The following is a 21,396-nucleotide window of genomic DNA, read 5'->3' on the forward strand; positions in this document are numbered from 1 at the left end:
GTGCTTCCGGTTCAATTTAACCCTTTAAACTCCCAGCTCCTTACTGCTTTTTCCAAAAGTCCCAAGCGTAGGTTTAATATATATATATATATATATATATATATATATATATATATATATATATATATATATATATATATATATATATATATATATATATACATATAATGACGGCCAAATTGAGATAAAGTTATTTCTCTGTGTTTTTAGTTAGATTCACTGATGATTATAAAATCTAACCAGTTGCGATATTCGATTCATGAATCGTTAAAGTAGAATCTTTTCAATGAACTAGATGAATGAATGAAACCTAAAACATTTTAACTCAAGAGATGTAAATTAATTTAAGTATTATTTAATGTAACTAAATCTTATATTTATCTTCTAAATTAATGATATTTTCAAGTGTTCAAACAACTGAACCGTGACTTATTACAATAAAACTCTCATGTACATGTTGATGTTATTACGTTGTGATGTAAAAGAATCACTGAAATGGTCGTTTAAATTTTTGGAAAGAACTTTGTCACATGGGTGTGGCGTCACCATTGTGCTCGTCTCCTATTGGCCAGTTGAGATGTCAGTCAAGGCGCGTCTGCTGGCGAGTTGAACTGAATGACAGCGCCGTGCCTCAGCAGTGTATGTACCAAACAAAATGGGAAATATATCCAGTTGACGCACTCTAGCTATAGCATTTTTTTAAAAAAACGTGGTGGCCGATAATTAAAGACCAGTTTTGAGAAGATCTGTTTCATTCTAAATCAAGTTGTGATTGATAGAAGTGAACTTAAGACAAAAAGAGTTAGTGGTTTAGTCACGAATGGCTTTCGATTCAGTTGGCAGCGACAGAGGCGGAGGTGAGGCTGCGTGGATCATGCATCAGCAGATGCAGTCTGATCCCAAGTCATCCTGGCCTTCCAGCTACAACTCGGAGAACAATAACTGGAACAACGGCATGGTGAGTCTTTTGTCATCTGATACTGGTAGAGGTCGCTATGAGAAATAGTATAGAAGCCGTTACAGCATTTGCAACCATTTCTATCGCTCACACGGCAAAGCAACGAGCTGTACGCCACTGACTCAACAGTATGGCCCGCGGGGTTTGTTAGTAAATTATCAGGAAAAACCACATGTTTTCTGTCTTGCATGCTAGGGTTTGCATGGACACTGGAGAGTATTGTTTAGCAGCGCAAATAAGTATGACTGCTATAGAAACGCTCATTTAACGTGAAAGGTAAAACTGTTGCAACGCGTCATTACACATGGATTTCATTCATAGCTTGTGTTGTCCCACCTTAAGTAACCTGAGTTTAAAATGCCTTAAAAAGGCCGTGTTGATAAAGCTGAACTGTGTGCAGTAACTCTTGTTTATTCCCTGGATAACTTTTTCCTGAGCCTGAGCATGAACAGTTAGCACTCACTGATCATCCTCATCAGATAATAAAATGACTTGTCAAATATGTAAGTTATGTATGTTGACCATTCCGGCATTCACTTCGAATGAATGAATTTAGACTACAAGATAGATTCAAAATTATTTAAAATGTATTTTCCATCAGAAAATCTCACGGTGCTAGCTAAATGATTCTGCACATCATGTGTTAAGTGTAGTAGCATTTGTTTTTCTGGTGTTGCTATAGTTACTCAGGGGTGGAAAGAGTAATGAAGAAATATACTCAAGGAAAAGTACCATTACTTTCCAAAAAATGTAGTGTGAGTAAAGTAAAAAGTACTTGTCCAAGCGTAAAAATGTGTAGCTTATTTAAAAGTACTCTTGAGTACTGAGTAGTGAGTACTGAGCTGTGGATTCTACCTCCTTATATAATAACCAGTACATTGCAATTTTAAAATGTAGAAAACACTGTACTTTAATTCACATTATCTTTTGCTGTTTGTATCTTATGAGAGCTTTTGTATAGTTTTTGTATTTTGTTCTGAAGATTGATATATTATGAGCAACAATAGCTTGCTTAGTGTTCTTTAAAGGATTAGTTCACCCAACAATGAAAATAATGTAATTTATTACTCGCCCTTATGCCGTTCCACACCCGTAAGACCTTTGTTAATCTTCAGAACACAAATTAAGATATTTTAGTTGAAATCAGATGGCTCCGTGAGGCCTCCATAGGGAGCAATGACATTTCCTCTCTCAAGTTCCATAAAAGGTACTAAAAACATAATAAATCAGTTCATGTGAGTACAGTGGTTCAATATTAATATTATAAAGCAGCGTGAATATTTTTGGTGCGGCAAAAAAAAACAAAATAACGACTTATTTAGTGATGGCCGATTTCAAAACACTGCTTCATGAAGTATTGGAGCACAATGAATCAGTGTATCGAATCATGATTCAGATCTCGTGTCAAACTGCCAACGGCTGAAATCACGTGACTTTGGCGCTCCGAACCGCTGATTCGATACACTGATTCGATACACTGATTCATAATGTTCCGAAGCTTCCTGAAGCATTGTTTTGAAATCGGCCATCACTATTAATTCGCTATTTTGGTTTTGTTGGCACACCAAAAATATTCTCGTCACTTTATAATATTAATATTGAGCCACTGTGCTCACATGAACTGATTTAAATATGTTTTTAGTACCTTTATGGATCTTGAGAGAGGAAAAGTCATTGCTCCCTATGTAGGCCTCACGGAGCCACTGGATTTCAACTACAATATCTTAATTTGTGTTCCGAAGATGAACGAAGGTTTTACGGGTGTGGAACGGCATGAGGGTGAGTAATAAATGTCAGAATTTTCATTTTTGGGTGAACTAACCCTTTAAGGCCATACAACTTTAAATCTAATCTTTTCCTACAGAGATGAGTTAAAAAGAAATAGAGATAGCCAGTTTCTCTTCAGAATGGCACCAGTTTTAGCGTTTTGTGATAAAGAAATGAGTCGGGCTCAAATTGATATGGTAGAACTGATGCAGCATTACTGTTCATATCACTGTGTGTATAATATAAGTTCTGAGGAAGCTCCTGAGCTGACATTCAGAAATTATAACGTTTCATTTCCGACATGCTGTAAGTGATAGACCAATCACAACAGACTGGGCCGTCTGACCAATCAGAGCAGAGTAGGCTCCTGGAAAGGAAGGTTTTAGAGAGACAGAATTTTTGCAATGTATATAAAGGTGATGTGCAATGTATATTATGAGAAAATGAATGTGTTTTTTGACCTTAGATGCATGTAAACCTATTGTAGGAGACCTCCAAAACAAAATGAGGCACCTTTTTAAAGGGTAGTTCACCCAAAAATTAAAATTCTGTCATTAATTACTCGTACCATACCTGTAAGACCTTCGTTCATCTTTGGAACACAAATTAACCCTTTGACGCGTACGATCACACCGGTGTGATCAGTCTTGGCTGGCCCCAGGAGCGTACGATCACACCGGTGTGATTAGAACGTTCAGTGCATTACGTGATCAACTGCCAAATTCAAATGTGCGTGCGCGCTTTAACTGGCGCTAAACCAGAGACGGACACACGCAGCGCTTTTCATATATCACATATATGCAGTGTTTTCAACCAAATAATGTTCATTTCAGGTTTCAGACATTTAAATACACATGGGTACTAACAAAACAATATATTTAGAGTTTGTAAAATACACAATGATGTCTATAGAAGCGGAAATAACAACCCTTTCCATTATAACTTGACAACACGTTTAATTCATATCAGATACGCATTGTGAAAGTAACTTAAAAGCTGACTCTATTCTTCCCCAGTTCACCGGCACACTTACTTTCATTTATTTCGGAAGAAGTGGATAAATTCACGGGTTGTAAATCCAACAGATCCGATTCTCTGCGCGGTGCAAACTAACATGGCTGCGCCCATCGCTCATATGGCTCAACTAACGTGATCGGTATAAAGGTGTTTAAACAGCAAAACACATCCACTTGCACATATTTGGCAATCGGAATATTAGATATTTCATTGCTATAGTTAACAAATTTGTGAATATTTTGAATAGAAAAGGAAAAATTAAATGAAAGCAGATCATCATTCAAACAGTGCTGCGGTGTGCCACATAACAAGCAATGACGCGTCACCATGGAAACCATAAAGTGATACGTTCTAAATAACGGTCGCCTTAAAAAACTCACGCTGGGGGGTCAGACAGAATATTTGAAACTTACGTGCGAAAGGGTTAAGATATTTTTGATTCAATCTGATGAGGCCTCCCTTGACAGCAAGATAATTTACACTTTCAATGCTCAGAAAGGTACTAAAGACATATTTAAAACAGTTAACGTGATTATAGTAGTTCAATGATCTCTGTGAACCCGTGAATCAAGTCTATAGGTTTTACCTGATCTCTGATCAGATTTATACATTTGTAGATGTTTTAATTAGACATTACAAACTAAATTACTATAACCATTACTAAATTACTATTACTAACCTGTTTAGCTGAGCCATCCATGGAACAAACAAAACAAGCCCTGAAAATTGATAAAAGGCATTTTATACATATACACTTGATATTCAAACTTATTATATGACTTATAGATCCGTGGAGACGGATATCGGATTGTTTCGAAGCCTCGACACAATTAGGCTCATTTGCTTCAATTGTTTTAGTGTTTCATGAAGCTTCGCACTGCCTATCACTAGTTTACAGAGATCATCGCTCCCCCTGTGGTGAACCATTGAAATTTCGAAATGTTTCGAAAAACACATGACTTTGGCTGTTTGATATACGCTCCGAACCACTGATTCAAATAAAAGATTTGTAAAGCTTCGAAGCCTTATGAAGCAGTGTTTCGAAATTGCCCATCACTAGATTTGGTTGAATAACGTTTTTATTATTATTTATTATTTATTAATTTTATTTATTTATTTTTTTTTTTTTTTTTGGTGCACAAAAAAATTCTCGTTGCTTCATAACATTAAGGTTGAACCACTGTAGTCACATGAACTGTTTTAAATATGTCTTTAGTATCTTTCTGGGCATTGAAAGTATAAATTATCTTGCTGTCAATGGAGGCCTCACTGAGCCATCTGATTTCATCAAAAATATCTTAATTTGTGTTCCGAAGATGAATGAAGGTCTTACAGATGTGGAACGACATGAGGGTGAGTAATTAATGACAGAATTTTCATTTTTGGCTGAACTAACCCTTTAAAATAGCATAATAGGGGCACTCTAATATTTTGTCTGACCACATCTATAACTGTATCTGCATATACTCATTTTTACGTTAGGAATCTCAGTATCCTGGCTACTCAAATTATTGGTACCCCCAGTCACACACAGCAGGACCTTACGGCAACTCGTACCCACCCGGAACAGAGGTCAACGGACAGGCATCGTACAATCACCAGGTACTGCGAACACTCCATTCTTATGCAACACACTCTGTCCGTTAAATACACAGCAGACTTATCCAACTTCACTCTGCTGTGTCCTTTTCAGGCAATGTCAGCCTATCCCAATGGGGTGTACAGTCCAGCACAATACTCCACGAGTATGCTACATCCTTCCAATCCGTTCTACTGCAGTGACCAGGTTCCTTCAAGACAACCTCAGTATCACAACCAGACCTGCCCTGAACAAAATGTGAGGGGCTCAGCTCCTCCCCCTTACCCTGTACCTCACTGCCAAGGGGTAAATTCAGTTACATATAAACATAATATATGAATTTAAGTTTGGTTTTCACCAAGCACATTTCTGGGTCAATTGCAATAAGAGTTTTCATGATAAAGAAATGAAGAAAAAAATAAATAAATAACCCTCCCCCCCCAAAGTTTGGTTAGTCCCTACCAGCTATGTTATCGTTAACTAAAACTATTAAAAATGCATTTTTGGTATTATTTGGCATATTTTTATTATTATTATATTCCTTGAAAAACTTAAACTTAAAGGCAGGGTAGGTAAAAAATGTATAAAAAACTTTTTTTTCAAAATTTGTTTAAACTTTATATATATATCAATACATAATTAAAATGTAAGTACTCTGAAAAAGAAAGTATAAAAATCGAGTGTCTGTAGACCTCTCATGACTGTTTTAAAGACAGCTCATTATTTCCATTCAGTCCACCCCCTCCCTTCTGGGCTCCTTCCAAAGCCACGCCCCCAAAACGCATGAACGCGCGACTCCGACCACTGAGCTGGAAGACGCATTATTTACCTGAGACGAGCGGAGAGGAAGGAGCACAGTGCATGTAGTGACAACTTGTCAGAATCACATGTAATAAAAATAACTTTATAATTATGAAGATAAACAAACAAGATGTATTTTAGTACTCACTATCAAGCTAGCATATTGATATTGGTAAAGTTTAAAATATAAATTTTTTGATTCGCTAACGAGCTAGTTATCTATAAGGCAAACAGGTTGCATGATACACGTTTTTCCATTACCATCATTTACACTGTGATGAAGATTTTGTGTAAGATTCATAACATATACGTTGTTCTACAGATAAACAGAGTAACATACACTCAAATATCAACTCACAACTGCATTGCAGACACAAAATAATAACACGCATACAACAAAGTGTGTACGACACACACAAATACAAGATAAAGACATCAGTAAACATAGGTAGAGAATATAAAAACAAAACAAAGGCGAAAAAAACGTGCAGGTAAACTTACAGGTGAACATGGTAAAAGAGTTAGACAGAGGGTAAATATAGTTCTAAGAAAAGTTCCTAGATGGAGTAACGTTAGGCCTACTATCTGTTAAACATGTATTTAGTTATCTAAAGCAAAATTATGCACAATTCAACACTATAGCTATCATCTTGAGCTAGGCCTATAGATTATTTATCCTCTCTACTACGGCTCGCTAAGTAATGTTATGTTAGCTATATTACGCAGCTACGTGTGCTAATGACACATGCTTCATGAAAAAATAAACAAAAAAATATGTATGATCAAAATACAAAAAGACAGATTTACCTGTCCAGCAGAAATAAAGCCATCAAGGAGTCACTTTTCAGCCCCTTGAGTTCCCTCAGTTCTCGCCATCGCTGGAAAGCCACGCCGATATTAACCTTTACTCTATGATATTAACTCGCGTTTTATTTCTTTGTTTATCCAAAGACTTTTTGTTCATTGCCTTTTCTTGTACTGTTACTGTCTTCCTTTTTTTGCCTGGTTTGCCTTCACTAACTGCATAGGCCGGTACTGTGAATTTTGCTTGCTGTTTCTCTGCCCTTGTTTTGGTATTCCAAGGATCGCGTGCCTCTTGAATTCCCCAAATCAAACGTGCGCGCGCAAGTGGGCAGGTCATGTGTGGAAAAATGGTGGTTGCCATGGTTGCGAGAGAGTGACAGTCGCCTAAGCCAATCCTGTGTTTCGTCCCGAATGGAAATAATGAGCTGTGTTTAATACAGATTAAACGGTCTAAAGTCACTCGATTTTTATACTCTTTTTTTATCAGAGTACTTACATTTTAATTATGCATTGATATATATAGAAAGTTTAAACAAATTTGGAACAAAATTTCTTACCTACCCTGCCTTTAAAAGAAATGTTGGCTTGGTATCCAACTTAAATTACTAAAACTGAAATAAAAATAAATTAAAGATAAATAGAAATATTTTTTTAAAAATTCATAAAAATGACAAAAGCACATTACCTACTAAAACTTAAACTAAAATTGAAATAAAAAAAGCTAAATATTAATAAATACTATAGTATAAAAATAATACTGAAATAACACATTCTGATCATTATTTTCAAAATATAATCTTTAGTTAGGAAGTATTTTTTTTAAAGGGGCTCTATGTGAGATTTTTACTTTAATAAAGCATAAAAATACCCCAATATGTTTGCAGATATTTAGGAAACATGCCAAATTCACCTACTTGTTTCTCAGAATATTCTTCTTTGAAAATGTGCGTTGCATTCCATGTCGGAATGTCTGTTTTTGTTTTGGTCCTTGCGAAACCTCGTGCTGCAGTTTATCCAATAGTATTTCGACATCACAGGTTGCCAGTTGGCGGAAAACACCATGTATTACAACCATGGAAACCAGCAAATGAACTGGGTCAGAGAATCAGGCAACAAGTACCAAAATGAATGGCTTACTGAGCTTAAACTGTCAAATACATACAAAAGTATGTAAAAACCAGCGGCACAGGTAATCTTGGCGAATACACAGATAAACACTGTCAGTTTTTAATCGTTAAATAGCTAAGAAAGTGAACTAATGTTGTGTGTAACAGTATTGGGTCTGTTGAACACCGTTCGTAGACTCTTAAAGGGACAGCAGTCCAATATTCCTGCTGCTGTCTGTCATGTTAATCAAAGAACAAAAGACAAAGAAAATCACTTTCTTCTCTTGACTGAATACGTTGTATAACTTTAATGGTAAGAATTATTTGCAATAGTAGTAGTAGTAGTATAATAATGTAGTATTTCTTACCTGAATAAAAACCCAGTTAACCTGAAAAATTTAGTTTCATAGCTCTCTTTATTCTATTGCATTTATTTGAGCTGTTTATATTTTATTACTGACTTTTACTTGTTTTTTTTAATGAAAATAAAACTCTGCATTGAAGAAAAGTAGATTTTTGTTTGTATATGTTTTCCTTTATAGTTCTTAGAAAGAAAATCGGAATTGGCAAAAAATAGGGATCGGCCGATCACACTTACAAAAATGTGGAAATTGGAATCAGCCAAGAAAATTGCACTCGGTGCATCTCTACTAAAAAGCCTCTGAAACCATCTAAATATCTCTGATCAACAGCATATCAAAACAGATAAATCAACTCATCACCTTACAGTGTTGAAGTCTCCTCAGCTTTTATTGTCAATTGCGCTCCCTATTGTTGCTGGCAACCATATGCTGTAAAAGCTATCAACCGGGTCTTTGAACGAGGGGGCGGGCCAAACAATATTTTGAATTTGGACTGCAGTACCAGTACCTTTGAACACTGGGTGTCATTATTACATAGAGCCCCTTTAACAAATATCATGAATTATTCATTCATAAATGTCATTACATTTTTGAGTCACACCACAATTTTACAAACTGAATTAACCTTCTCATATTTTCAAATATTTTAAAGTGCCCCTATTATGTATTATATACAAATATTACCTTTCATGCAATGCGTAATGTAGCTGTCTGTGAATGTAAATGGTCTGCAATGTTGTAAAGCCGAAAGTGCACAATAAATAAAGTTATTGTATCTCAAAAGAAAGAACTGACTCTGAACAGCCTAAACGAGTCGTTAGGAATTCGAATCCCATTTCTGTGATGGCCACACATCACAAAGTAACACATTTGCCTAATGCCCAGCATGGTCTTCAATGGCTGTCCGTGAATGTCTACTTTGACCCGCCCTCAAACACTGTATACATGTCAAGATGATGCTGTTTTCTGCTCAGCAAAAGCAAATTCTCTTTGTAAACACTCCCAAAGATGAGGATTTGAAGAGTCAGTGGATAAAATTACAACAGCGATACAACAGCAGAATAACATTTTCAGGATTGTTTCTCAAATCTCCTTGAGGTCTAAATGGGATTTACAAAACGCCATTAAAGATAGGAGAATATCCACTTTATTTGGACCAACTTGCTTCTCAGAATCACAGCCTGTAAGTATGATTAATTATGGATGTATATATTTTCTACTGGCTGTTTAAGATACGTAGTTTTGTGTTTTATATTGTGCTAGGTCTCCAGCTAACCATCTAACTCTGGTTATCACTGTCTTACAGAAATACTTAATACTGTAAATCAGCTGTGGCTCACTGTTACCAAAAATTGTGTCCATTAATGCAGATTATTTGTTGTTCTTACTTCTCTGAGTAATGAAAAAGGATGGAGCAAGATTTGTTTTACAAACTTTAATGTTACATCAGTTATTCACGTTAGTGCTTTGCTAATGTTTGCACTATTATTGATACAGTTAATGATAGTTTCCACAAGTGCACCACAATAAATTAGAAATATACACATCGGATTGTTGATGAACATACACTTGTTAATGCTGATGTAGAGGAATTACAGTTGCAACATCTCATAATATACGTCAAACTGAGTAGTATCACTGAGAAACGTCCTACTCAAGTCATTCTTGCGATAGAGGTTTGGGTTGAATAACTACTCCAATGTTTCATCAGCGGACTCACGCTCAGATTGATATGGTAAAATCAACACCATTGTTACTGTCTTTACAGTCTATACTATAGCTGAGCTACGGAAGCCTCTGGAGCTGAATCAGTTATGGTAATGGGCGTTTGTTTCCGTATGCGGTGTAAGCAGTAAACCAATCACAACAGACTGGGCGGTCTGGCCAGTCAGAGAAAAGCAGGCTTGCGGAAAGGAGGGATTTAGACAGACTGAAGCATCGAACGAGTCGTTTGAGAATCAATGAAAAATGTGGTGATGTGCAATGTATATTATAAGAAAGTTAAAGTGTTTTTTGACATTTGATGCATGTAAACCTGTTAAAGGAGACCTCCAAAACAAAATTAAGAACCTTTTAAAATAGCATAATAGGGGCATTTTAAGAGACTTATTGACCTCTGAATTCCTCTCTGTATTGATTGCACCACATGAAAAAATACCTCTCATTCTTAGTTCTTTCTGGTCTTCTTTCTGGTCTTCTTAGGCTCCTGGCTACCCAGCAGGATCTTACCCACACTATGGAGAAGGATGCCCTCCGAATGCCCCCTATCCTAACCAGCAGCCCATGCTCTCACGACCCCAGCATGAGGCCTGGTCCCACTCTGGAGGGTATGGGCCTACACCGCCCCAACAGCAGTGGCCATCCAATACCCAGACACCCCATGGCCACTACGGCAATCATGTACGACCACCTCACCCCCCGCCTTGGCAAGGACCCGCACCGCCTCCATATGAACACAAGGTATTTGTGATGTTTTACATACATGTATTAATGTCCATTTTAGCAGTAGCAAATTTTCTGCCGCTGAATAATATTTCCAGAAATTGCTCTATTTACCTCATTTCCAAACATTCTAAACATTTTTTTGCATAATCTTTGATGAGTAAATTAGAAAGTTTTCTTTTCAAATCAACTTTATCTAACATAGTTTCTGTAAATTGAGAAAATCTTAAAGGTGCCATCGAATGTTTTTTTACAAGATGTAATATAAGTCTAAGGTGTCCTCTGAATGTGTCTGTGAAGTTTCAGCTCAAAATACCCCATATATTTTTTTTAAATACATTTTTTTTAACTGCCTATTTTGGGGCATAATTAGAAATGCGCTGATTCAGGTTGCGGTCCCTTTAAATCGCGCACTCTCCACCCCCGGAGCTCGCGCTTGCCTTAAACAGTGCATAAACAAAGTTTACACAGCTAATATAACCCTCAAAATGGATCTTTACAAAGTGTTTGTCATGCATGCGGCATGCATGTGTCGGATTATGTGAGTATTGTATACTGCTATATTGTTTACATTTGATTCTGAATGAATTTGAGGCTGTGATCCGTGGCTAATGGCTAATGCTACACTGTTGGAGAGATTTATAAAGAATGAAGTTGTGTTTATGAATTATACAGACTGCAAGTGTTTAATAATGAAAATAGCGACGGCTCTTGTCTCCGTGAATACAGTAAGAAACAATGGTAACTTTAACCACATTTAACAGTACATTAGCAACATGCTAACGAAACATTTAGAAAGACAGTTTACAAATATATCACTAAAAATATCATGTTATCATGGATCATGTCAGTTATTATTGCTCCATCTGCCATTTTTCGCTGTTGTCCTTGCTTGCTGTCTGATGATTCAGCTGTGCACATCCAGACGTTCTGCCCTTGTGTAATGCCTCGATCATGGGCTGGCATATGCAAATATTGGGGTGTACACCCCGACTGTTACATAACAGTGTATGTTGTTGAGATTCACCTGTTCTTCTGAGGTCTTTTAAACAAATGAGATTTATATAAGAAGGAGGAAAAAATGGAGTTTCAGACTCACTGTATGTCATTTCTATGTACTGAACTCTTGTTATTTAACTATGCCAAGATAAATTTAATATTAATTCTAGGGCACCTTTAATGTTGCCATATGGCAACGTTGTACCACTATGGAAAAATAGTTATGTTGCCATAGGGCAACGCTATACCACAGTGGAATTGCAGTAATGTATTTCCCCATTGGGATTTTTTTAAAGATAGTAGCATCAACAATATGATTGATGTTATTTATTTATTTTGAAGTGTTTTTTGTAGTATAGTTCTATTCATGTATAAATAACAAAATTTCCCTAAGTAACCCCCCCAAAATATTTTGATTTGCATAATTTAATCTATTTCATGTAATAACTTATTTGAAAAAAAAAAATTAATGGTTAGAAGAACGTAATGCATACCATACAGGGTTAAACTGAAGGAGAAAAGTAAAATGAAATGGAGGACCTCCTCCTGCTCTTTTAAGAAAATCTTCCCTTTGTTGTTTCTAGGCTAGCACTGGTCATAAGTAAAAAAAACATTAAACTTTGACTTGGAGGTGTTGAGGAAAAGTTACTGAAATAATTAAATAATGTTGTGTCTGAAATGTGCTATACACATAAACCATTATGGAATCAGTATAGAAAATCACTATGGTGGTATAAATAATGGTAAATTGAGTCCTGTGAACTACATCACTGTACTTTTTAAAGTCGTCATGAAATTGCAATTCACCCAATCTATACGTTTAACCTTTTACCACATTTTTTATGATAATGTCATAACTCGATTTTCCTCTGAAAAAAAAGGACTTCTCCAGTCATTTAGTCTGTTTAAACCTGTTTTTCTTTTTTTTTTTTTTTACAAAAAGTCTTAGGTCACCATTAAATGTTGTTTTAGCAAAAAACAACCCCCCTTACACTTGAGCAATAGCAGGAACTGGCTCTCTTAAACCTAAATGGAATGGAAAAGGACTGGAAGGCCAAGAAAACTTTCAAAATCTGATAAGTTTCTCAGAGTTTCTTCTTTGAGAAACTGGAAGTCCAGGAGGTCACACTAAATACGTTTTTTGCTTGGAAACTCTTAAGAAAATACTCAAAAACTCGCAATTATTAGTTGTGCTGATGATCATGTGCAGTTTATCTCATAAATACATTCTTTCTGATATGACTTGAAAACACAGTAACTGCTGAAGCTAAACCTTGACCCCCACTGGCCTGCCCCAACGTCCTACCATTAGTTGAACCAGAAGTTGACACATATAGACAGCTAAGATTGATCTGTTTCAAACGCACCATAAAGCTAATGCCATCACACTCACCAACAATCAGAAGCCATTTTGTTCTGATTTTTTTTTTTTTTTTTTACACAAATTTCCTGTATTTTCTGTTTGTGATCTTATTAAAGAAAGAGAAAAATAAATATGGATGGTCATTAAAACATTTATAAAACAACAAAGCTGGTGGTGGCCTAAGACTTTTGCACAGTACTTTGTCACAATGCAGAACAAAAGATCTCTTGCTACTTCCGTTCCATCACGACTTTAAATCAAAGGATTATTCTGCATTTAGAAATAGTTCACCCAAAAATGAAAATTGTGTTTCCCTGAAAAAACAAAATGGCATACAGGTTGGGAACAAAATGAGGGTTAGCAATGACTAATTTAGTAATGACTAATAATTTATAATTATTAATAATTTTTGGTGAACTATTAAAGATTATGGTAGGTCATAGAAATGACAATATTAAAGGTTGGCATCTTAATGTTTGTCATGCTGAATTTAAAGACATCAAGCTCTATTACATGCAAGGTTATAATTGAGCTAAAGCACGTTTTGGCATTGTCGAGCTGCAGTCTTCATCTCTATGTCCTGGTATACAAGATAGTGGGTATTTGATTTTTGAATGATTAATAATACACACTGCGCGTCAGTTATTTTATGCGTTATTTTAGTTGGACAAAAACATTTACATGACATTTTATAAAGACAAATTATTGATTTAGTCTGCCAGATATTGAACTTCTAAAGTGCATGTAAACGTACTGACTGGCACTTAGGCAAACATGTGGGAAGGCTTATTTAACAGTTAAGAGACTGCTGGATTCACCTCATGTAACCCCTCCATCCCTCCCAAAGCTGATTACATAAGACAGCTCAAATCTCCCACGATAAGAACATGTTACTGTACATCACATGGGTTGTATACTGTATTTGTTGTATAGTCTCATTTTAATAGTAATTTCTGCAAGAAATGAAGGTGTACAAATCAAGGGAATCTTAATCTAAGACTTTCAGTTGTTCAAAAAGACTTACAGTTGTACTTCCTGACCAAAAACCCAAAGTATACTTCAGTTTTGATGCAAACACTTAACTTATGTGTACAGCCAAAGACATAGCCTTTCAAAATATATATTTGATAATGTGCAAGAGCAGGCATATGACACATTTGCACTAGGTTTCATTCTTGTTCAGTGTCTGTGCTATTTCTCTCCAGAAGTTGAATGTCTTTCTACCTTGGTGAAAAATAAAAATACTAAAATGTATTTGAAATACATTTATTTTATGCTAAGTATACTACAAATGCATTTACATATTTATGTACTTAATATAAACACCCTGCAATTGTACTTTTAGTTTACTAAATTGGTATACTTAAAGTCTGCTAAATTGGAACAAATATTTTTGTGATAAGGTCCAACTAAAGATGTACTTAAGTATATTCGTTTGTTCTAAAGTGGAACTATTGCAAGTATACTTTAGGTACACTTTAAATATCTTGCATTCAATGATCATACTATCCTTACTAATAGTGATATTAAACACATTTTAGTAAGTTTATTTCAGTAAGTCTCAAGCAATATCTCAGAAAATATATTAAGGTGTTTGTGGTTAGTATGATATAAATGTAGGCCTATTTTAAATACATTTTGGTAGGCTTTTTTTTTTCTGCATCCATTGCCTCTGACATGTTTTCTCAACGTCAAGCACCTAACTTGGAAACTCTTAAGAAAATCCAAAGTTACAAAAACTCACAATTATTAGTTGTGCTGATGATCATGTGCAGTTTATCTCATAAATACATTCTTTCTGACATGACTTGAAAACACAGTAACTGCTGAAGCTAAACCTTGACCCCCACTCGCCTGCCCCAACGTCCTACCATTAGTTGAACCAGAAGTTGACACATATAGACAGCTAAGATTGATCTGTTTCAAACGCACCATAAAGCTAATGTCATCACACTCACAAACAATCAGTTTTGCTGTACTTTTGCTAACTGAACTCAATTGAGTGCACACTATTGGGAATCTGTGTTGCAGATTTGGCACATTTCTCAGAAGGAAACCTTTAGATTCCAGAAGCTCATTGTAGCTAAAAAGTCTCAGCATGTATTTCAAATCTGAGAATGATTACATTATTTTTAGTTTTTTTGCAAACCAAAGAAAACATGAGGTATAAAGTAAAAAATCGAGTTTTTCATGCTAAAATGTGCTGTAAGGGCAAAAATTTTTGCCTACAGATCAAATGTAACAATGAGCATTTTTCAAATAAAATCATATAATTTGTTAAATATTTAAGTACTACTTCAGTCGTTTATTTTTGTTGAATCCTCTGTTTACCTGTTATGATTAAATGTACAATTTAATGAACAGTATTTGAGTTCTACTTGTTGAGTATAAAAATAGTATTGGCCTAGATAAAAGTTTACAGGAAATGTGTTTTCAGTTGCAAAGAAATAATCATGAAGTCAGTTTTATAATTATGACCTTTACATTTTTTATAATTTGCCCACACTTTGAATATTGGGTTGTTGTTTTTTTTTTTTTTTCAAATATTTACTTACAAAACTTACAAAAGTAAATATTTGTAATTTTGACAAATAAAGATTAATGTTATGTAATGACAGATCATATAAAGTAAAAGGGAAGCAAAATATCATCTTGATATTTAATGCTGCTGGTTTTACTTTCGTGTTCTATACATGTCGTTTATTTTCACGCACTACTTACTATGCACCACCGCCTATATTGAGATTTTTCTCAGTGACTTTTCTCGCAGTCTTTTAATCCATATAATTTGTGCTGTCATTAATGGAAAAATCTGTTTGCTTATACAGTAGCTATACTTGTAACAGTATAGAGAGAACAAAAAGTAACCCCAGTTTTGAGCGGCCCATACCTATGTGGTGGTAAAGCGAGAGCTCTTGTGTAACAGCGACCCGGGTTCGATTCCAGCCCGTTCTGGTTCCTACATTCAATATACATATATATCTGTTCCCATTGTCTCACTGATGTTCACTGGTTAAACAAGTTACTGGTATACTAAGGGTTTCTCTAAAAGGCAAATTCTTAAGATGTGCCATCATTTATAAAGATTACTTTATTGTAGCTTATTTCAAGCACACTATAATGATGCCATTAGCACACTTCAAGTTTATTTGAAATGCCATTGCAATGTGTTTTAAAATCACTAAAAGTCAGTATAATATTAATGTATGTATGTAAGACTTTTACAGTATAATTGAATTGCAATTCTAATGTCACCAAAATAGATTTGAAGTTTATGCTGAGTGAATTCTGCATTTTAAAACTTAAATACAAGAGTATATTTAAAGTGTACTTAAGTATACTTGAAATAGTTCCACTTTAGCACAAACAAGTTATATTTAATACAACTTTAATTCAACTTAAGCAATGCTTTAGGACAACTAAAATGCATTTAGTACAAAATTAGTTGTTTAAATTTAGCAGACTTTAAGTATACCACTTTATAGCGTGCCACAAATTCATTTAGATATACTAAAGTACATGTGAATAAATTGTGCTTCAGTATACTGTTTTTAAACTAGATTTGCTGTTTTCTCTCAGCCCCCTCACACTTGTCAACTCAGGAGTCTACTGTTGTTTTTCCATCCCTTTTTTGACTTTAAAACAATGGACCAGGCCAGTGTTGCCACCATGTGGACTATTTAGTGAGGAAATTGATTATCGGACTTAACACATGCAAAACCCACTTTGTGTTTTTGGAATTAGTATATTGTGTAATACTGAGGGTTTAATTGTATCTAAATGAATATCTTTCTCTTAGGATCCACCATATCACAGTCAGCCTCATATGCACCCTCGAAACCAGCCTCCAGGCTCCAAACCACGTGCCAGCGCTCCAAACCCAACTCCACCACCACCCAAACCCACCCAGTTCAGCGCTCCACCTCAAATCTACACCAAGGGTCCGTCTGGAGGTGGAGGACCTGAGATCAAACCAGCCCAGAATGAACAACCTCCAACGTCTTCCCGCCCAGGGTCGTCCACCCCAGGCCCATTAAGTGATAATCCTGGCCTGGCTCGAGTTCAACTGGTTCTGGCCAGAGTTCAGCTCCTCCAAGAGGACGTGGATGAGTTTGTGGGGAAAAAGACGGAAAAGAGCTACCGGTGTCTGGAGGAACTTTTGACAAAAGAGCTGCTGGAATTGGACTCGGTGGAGACCAATGGGCAGGATGTCGTTCGACAGGCTCGCAAAGAGGCCGTTCAGAAGATCCAGGCTATCTTAGACCGCCTTGAGAAAAAGGCTTTTTAATAACAGCGTGAAATGATGATGGTTCTGGATGTTCTTTTGTTGCTTATTCTTTTTAACGATCTTTTCTCATGATCAGAGAATAGGATTTTCAGTTTCCCAGTTAGTTGCATTAAATTGCAAAAATGTTTTTGGGTCATGTATCCTAATGATGGTAATGTATTAGTGGAAATACAGGCGCAATATGTCCTAATCATTGCAGTGCCATACTCGAACCAGCCTTCTGCCATCCAGCAGTTTGACATCTGCTCATGTCAGATTAAACATAATTAAACATAAGTCTCATTGCATAACACATCTTAAGATTTTTTTTTTTTTTTTCTTGAGTCTATTCAGACTGAAAAAAATAAAACGGCTAATTCAATCACATTTTAATATTTCCAGGGTTTTTTGGTAGCACAACTTTTCAAAATAAAAAAAAAGCCTCCATTGCTCACTTTGCACTTATATATTGTTATATTGTTTAACACTGCTATTATACCAATACATTCATGATTTTATTGTAAAATATCTTGATTAATAAATAAAGGAAGGTCAGTTTTTGGTAACTCGCTCTTAATCCATTTAATTTCACCCACTTCTTTTTCTTTTTGTACTAGTTTCTTCATTTGTTTCATTGTCACTCTTCATGGAAATGTATGTTGTTCAGCAAAAAAGGTCCATTCTCCACTGTTAAAAGTGTAGCGATGCATGATACACCGCTCATACAGAAGTCAACATGGCAAATTCATGTGAAAAATGTTGAGGGGGAAATGTTCTGCCTTTGCGCAAAACTCCCGATTGTGTGTATTCCTCTTGAAATGATTTGATGTCACTGGCAAAATTTTGCAGAGCAACTGTAAATCTTACACGTGCTAGTTTTCATACTCAATCATTGGTCTGTCTTGTCCAAACTGAGTGTTATAAACCCACAACCTGGACGGACTTTAGACCAGCTCACTGCCATCGGATCCATAGTTCCCCGCTACTATTACATCTGGACTTTAAAGACTCTTTGAAATCTAAATAACCATTTTGTGGATTTTACACCAATGTCAGTTAGATATGATACCATCTACATGCTAATGTACTGCTGAAAGTTGACAAACGTTCAGTACCACCTGCCTCTAACAAGCAATATCGAGTAGCAAATCATGATTTTCCTAGGCTGTGATGTAAACTAGGCTATTTTATAAAAAGAGATGCCCTTTGAACTTGTTTTAATATGAAAAAACAAAACAAAAATGCATTCATCAAACCATTTCCTGGGGTTTCTAAAATGTTTAATAGACCTGTATCTCAATGCATCTCTTCAATGCACCTCCATCTCAGTTCACCTTCAACAGTTTTTCTCAATCTCTTTGGCACATTTTTCAAGTTCAATTGTCACAACTGTTTGCTGGAACATTGGAACTCTATTGCATGTCTACAAAATGTAGTTACTCACCCAAAATATTTAATTCATGCTTCAAAACCCAGTTATTGTTTCAGTAAATCAGCCAATGCCATCAACATAAATAAGTATTTTTGTCATTGTGTGAGCCACACTGTTCAAAAGGTTTACATGTTTTTTCACTATGGAAATCTATGTTATATACAAATTGTATGTGTTTTCTACTTTTTAGTTGACACTGACTGTTTCTTCACTGTACAAGAATGTCAGTTTTGTCTAGATGAATGCTCCTGCGTCTCACATTGAGCTTTTTAGATACAGATTTCAGCTGCAGGTAAAGATTTACTAGGAAAAGTCAATACTGTAGTACACAAAAAGAAAATGGGCATTTGGTAACACTTTATAGTAGGTGTGCCTGTTACAGTGTACTTAATGTATTGCAAAACACTTGTGCTGCTATTTAGGTGGATATGGGTAAGGTTGAATTTTTTTTTTATTTTTTTTTTTATATATAAATAAGTACAATGTAAAACTTTTAAGTGCATTGTATCAAATGATTCATTTACAGTAAATGTTAGTACAAAGTAGTTAAAGACACCTAATATAAAGTGGGACCAAACATTTTGATTTACACAGCACTTTTATTGTTGAAGACATGTCTTACATGTAATCTGGAAATTCACAGTTGCTTGTTCTTTTTTACATATTCTATACAGTATGTCTTTCCCTAACACCACACGTTCTTACATATCTTCCCATTGCTCTTCTACGACAAGCAATTGTGTTTAGTCAGTTTATATATGTAACACATTTCTACAAAAATAAACTGCTGTTGCTGTTTAGTGATTTAGACGTTCCTGCAAGTTTAACAGTGCCAATGATTGTGCTGGGCCAACTCCATATAGCCTATTGTATGCTTCCAAACTTGATTTGTGAGATTACTATAGCAGCCCATTTGCCAGTTTAGCAGACATTAATATTCCATGTCATAGGTATTTATGGAATATACATGCAAGTCTAACAGATTTTGATAACTGAATGGATCATTTTACATGCGATGGCTCACACGATGAAAGAATGTTTAGTTGTGAAGAGTTGTTTTAGTTAAGTTGTGAAGAGTTTGACAGTTTCACTGAGAATCAACTCATAAGTTTTGATCAGCAAGCCATGTGTATTTAGATATTGTGCAAATTCTAGACAATTGTATGAAGTCTTTTGAACATATGTGACAAAGTACATGCAAAAATCCAAATCTGATGTGAACAAGAAACAAATTGTTTAGAGACCTGAACTTATTGTTTTGAGAAAAAAAAAGTCTTGTTCGAGAATTGAGCCAAAGCGATTGAGAAAAACTAATACAGGCCATTGTGTTAATATTTTTGTTTACATCCTGCAGTTCGGAGGACTTTTGGGTATTGTTTGTTTTCTTTTTCTTTGTGAGACTATTGATTTGTAGCTGATTCAATGGATGCATCTGCGTCAGTGTTCAGGTGGCGGCAGCCATTGACATGGCTGATCTCCAGGCCTGTTTACAGTCAAACAGTGGGCCTTTTTTAAAAAGACATTAAGGAATAATATACAGTTTCTATCTGAAAGACTGGAGTGGGGATGCGGACTATGGACAGACCATCAGCACTTCTCCATGGAATAAAAGCTCCCTTTAAATTCACTACATTTAATACTTTGCACCAAAGTCACTGACGTCAAGGACCGTCCAACAGGTCTTCCTCCTACCACAAGGACTTTATGTCTGTTTTGTAACCAGGAAAAACAGTGCCATAATATCAGCAGGTGCTTTTTCATACCACAGCAGAGAAGTATCTCAAATACAAAAAAAAAAAAAAAAAAACCTGCAAATCAACTGAGCTCTGCATGAAGTCTCGGATTCCATGTTTATCTTTATTGTATGTGTTTTCTGTTCTCCTCTGTAAATGATCAATTATATATTCCTGAAATTGTTATTAGATTAATCTTTAAAGAAAAAAAAAAGTATATTTGTATAACGATTATATTTGAAAACTCATTTCCCAAATAAGGACCAAAACCCTGCCTGCTGAAGTCCCCAATGTAATGCATGTTTTTGAACACAAGCGGGGGCTGTTTCTCCATAATGTTGTAGGACTGAATAAAGGTCAACTGACTGTAGGGTCTCTCATATTAAACATCAAGACATTCAAAGTATTGTGTCATCGGCTCATAACATAACTTTACAGTAAACAGTGTATGAATTTATTTATATTTATACCGGTGAATAGCTTCACTGTAGTAGTAGCTCATTTGAACAAAATATTTATTCACAGTTAATCAACCTCTTATAAAAAGGAAAAAAAAAAAAAGTACTTTCTTATTGCCAAAATTTAGCATAACGAATTAATTAAAATACTGTATGCTTTACTGACAATTATGTATTGTTCCTAATGTGCTTAAAACAATTAGATTTGCATTTTATGAAAGAAATATCGCGAGGTCAATTCTGAAGACAGCCTAAGTGTACATTTTCTGTTTTGGTTTTGTGTAAATAACTATACTATTGCGGTACAC

The 21,396-nt window shown here is 35.4% G+C and overlaps 1 protein-coding gene across 2 annotated transcripts; it reads left to right on the top strand.

Moving 5' to 3' along the window:
- Nucleotides 1–606: 606 nt before the first annotated feature.
- Nucleotides 607–21,018, top strand: bag4 (BCL2 associated athanogene 4). 2 transcript variants are annotated; one of them, XM_067395305.1, is made up of 5 exons: nt 607–958; nt 5,225–5,344; nt 5,436–5,627; nt 10,597–10,854; nt 16,998–21,018. In XM_067395305.1, exons 1-5 carry the CDS (start codon nt 821–823, stop codon nt 17,484–17,486), a joined length of 1,197 nt encoding a protein of 398 aa, XP_067251406.1. In that variant the 5' UTR covers nt 607–820; the 3' UTR covers nt 17,487–21,018. The 2 variants fall into 2 exon arrangements, with proteins under 2 accessions (XP_067251406.1, XP_067251407.1); XM_067395306.1 differs by lacking the exon at nt 5,436–5,627.
- The last annotated feature ends 378 nt before the right edge of the window (nt 21,019–21,396 follow it).

Source organism: Chanodichthys erythropterus, chromosome 9, assembly GCF_024489055.1.
Source record: "Chanodichthys erythropterus isolate Z2021 chromosome 9, ASM2448905v1, whole genome shotgun sequence".
In the NCBI taxonomy this organism is placed as follows: Eukaryota; Metazoa; Chordata; class Actinopteri; order Cypriniformes; family Xenocyprididae; genus Chanodichthys; species Chanodichthys erythropterus.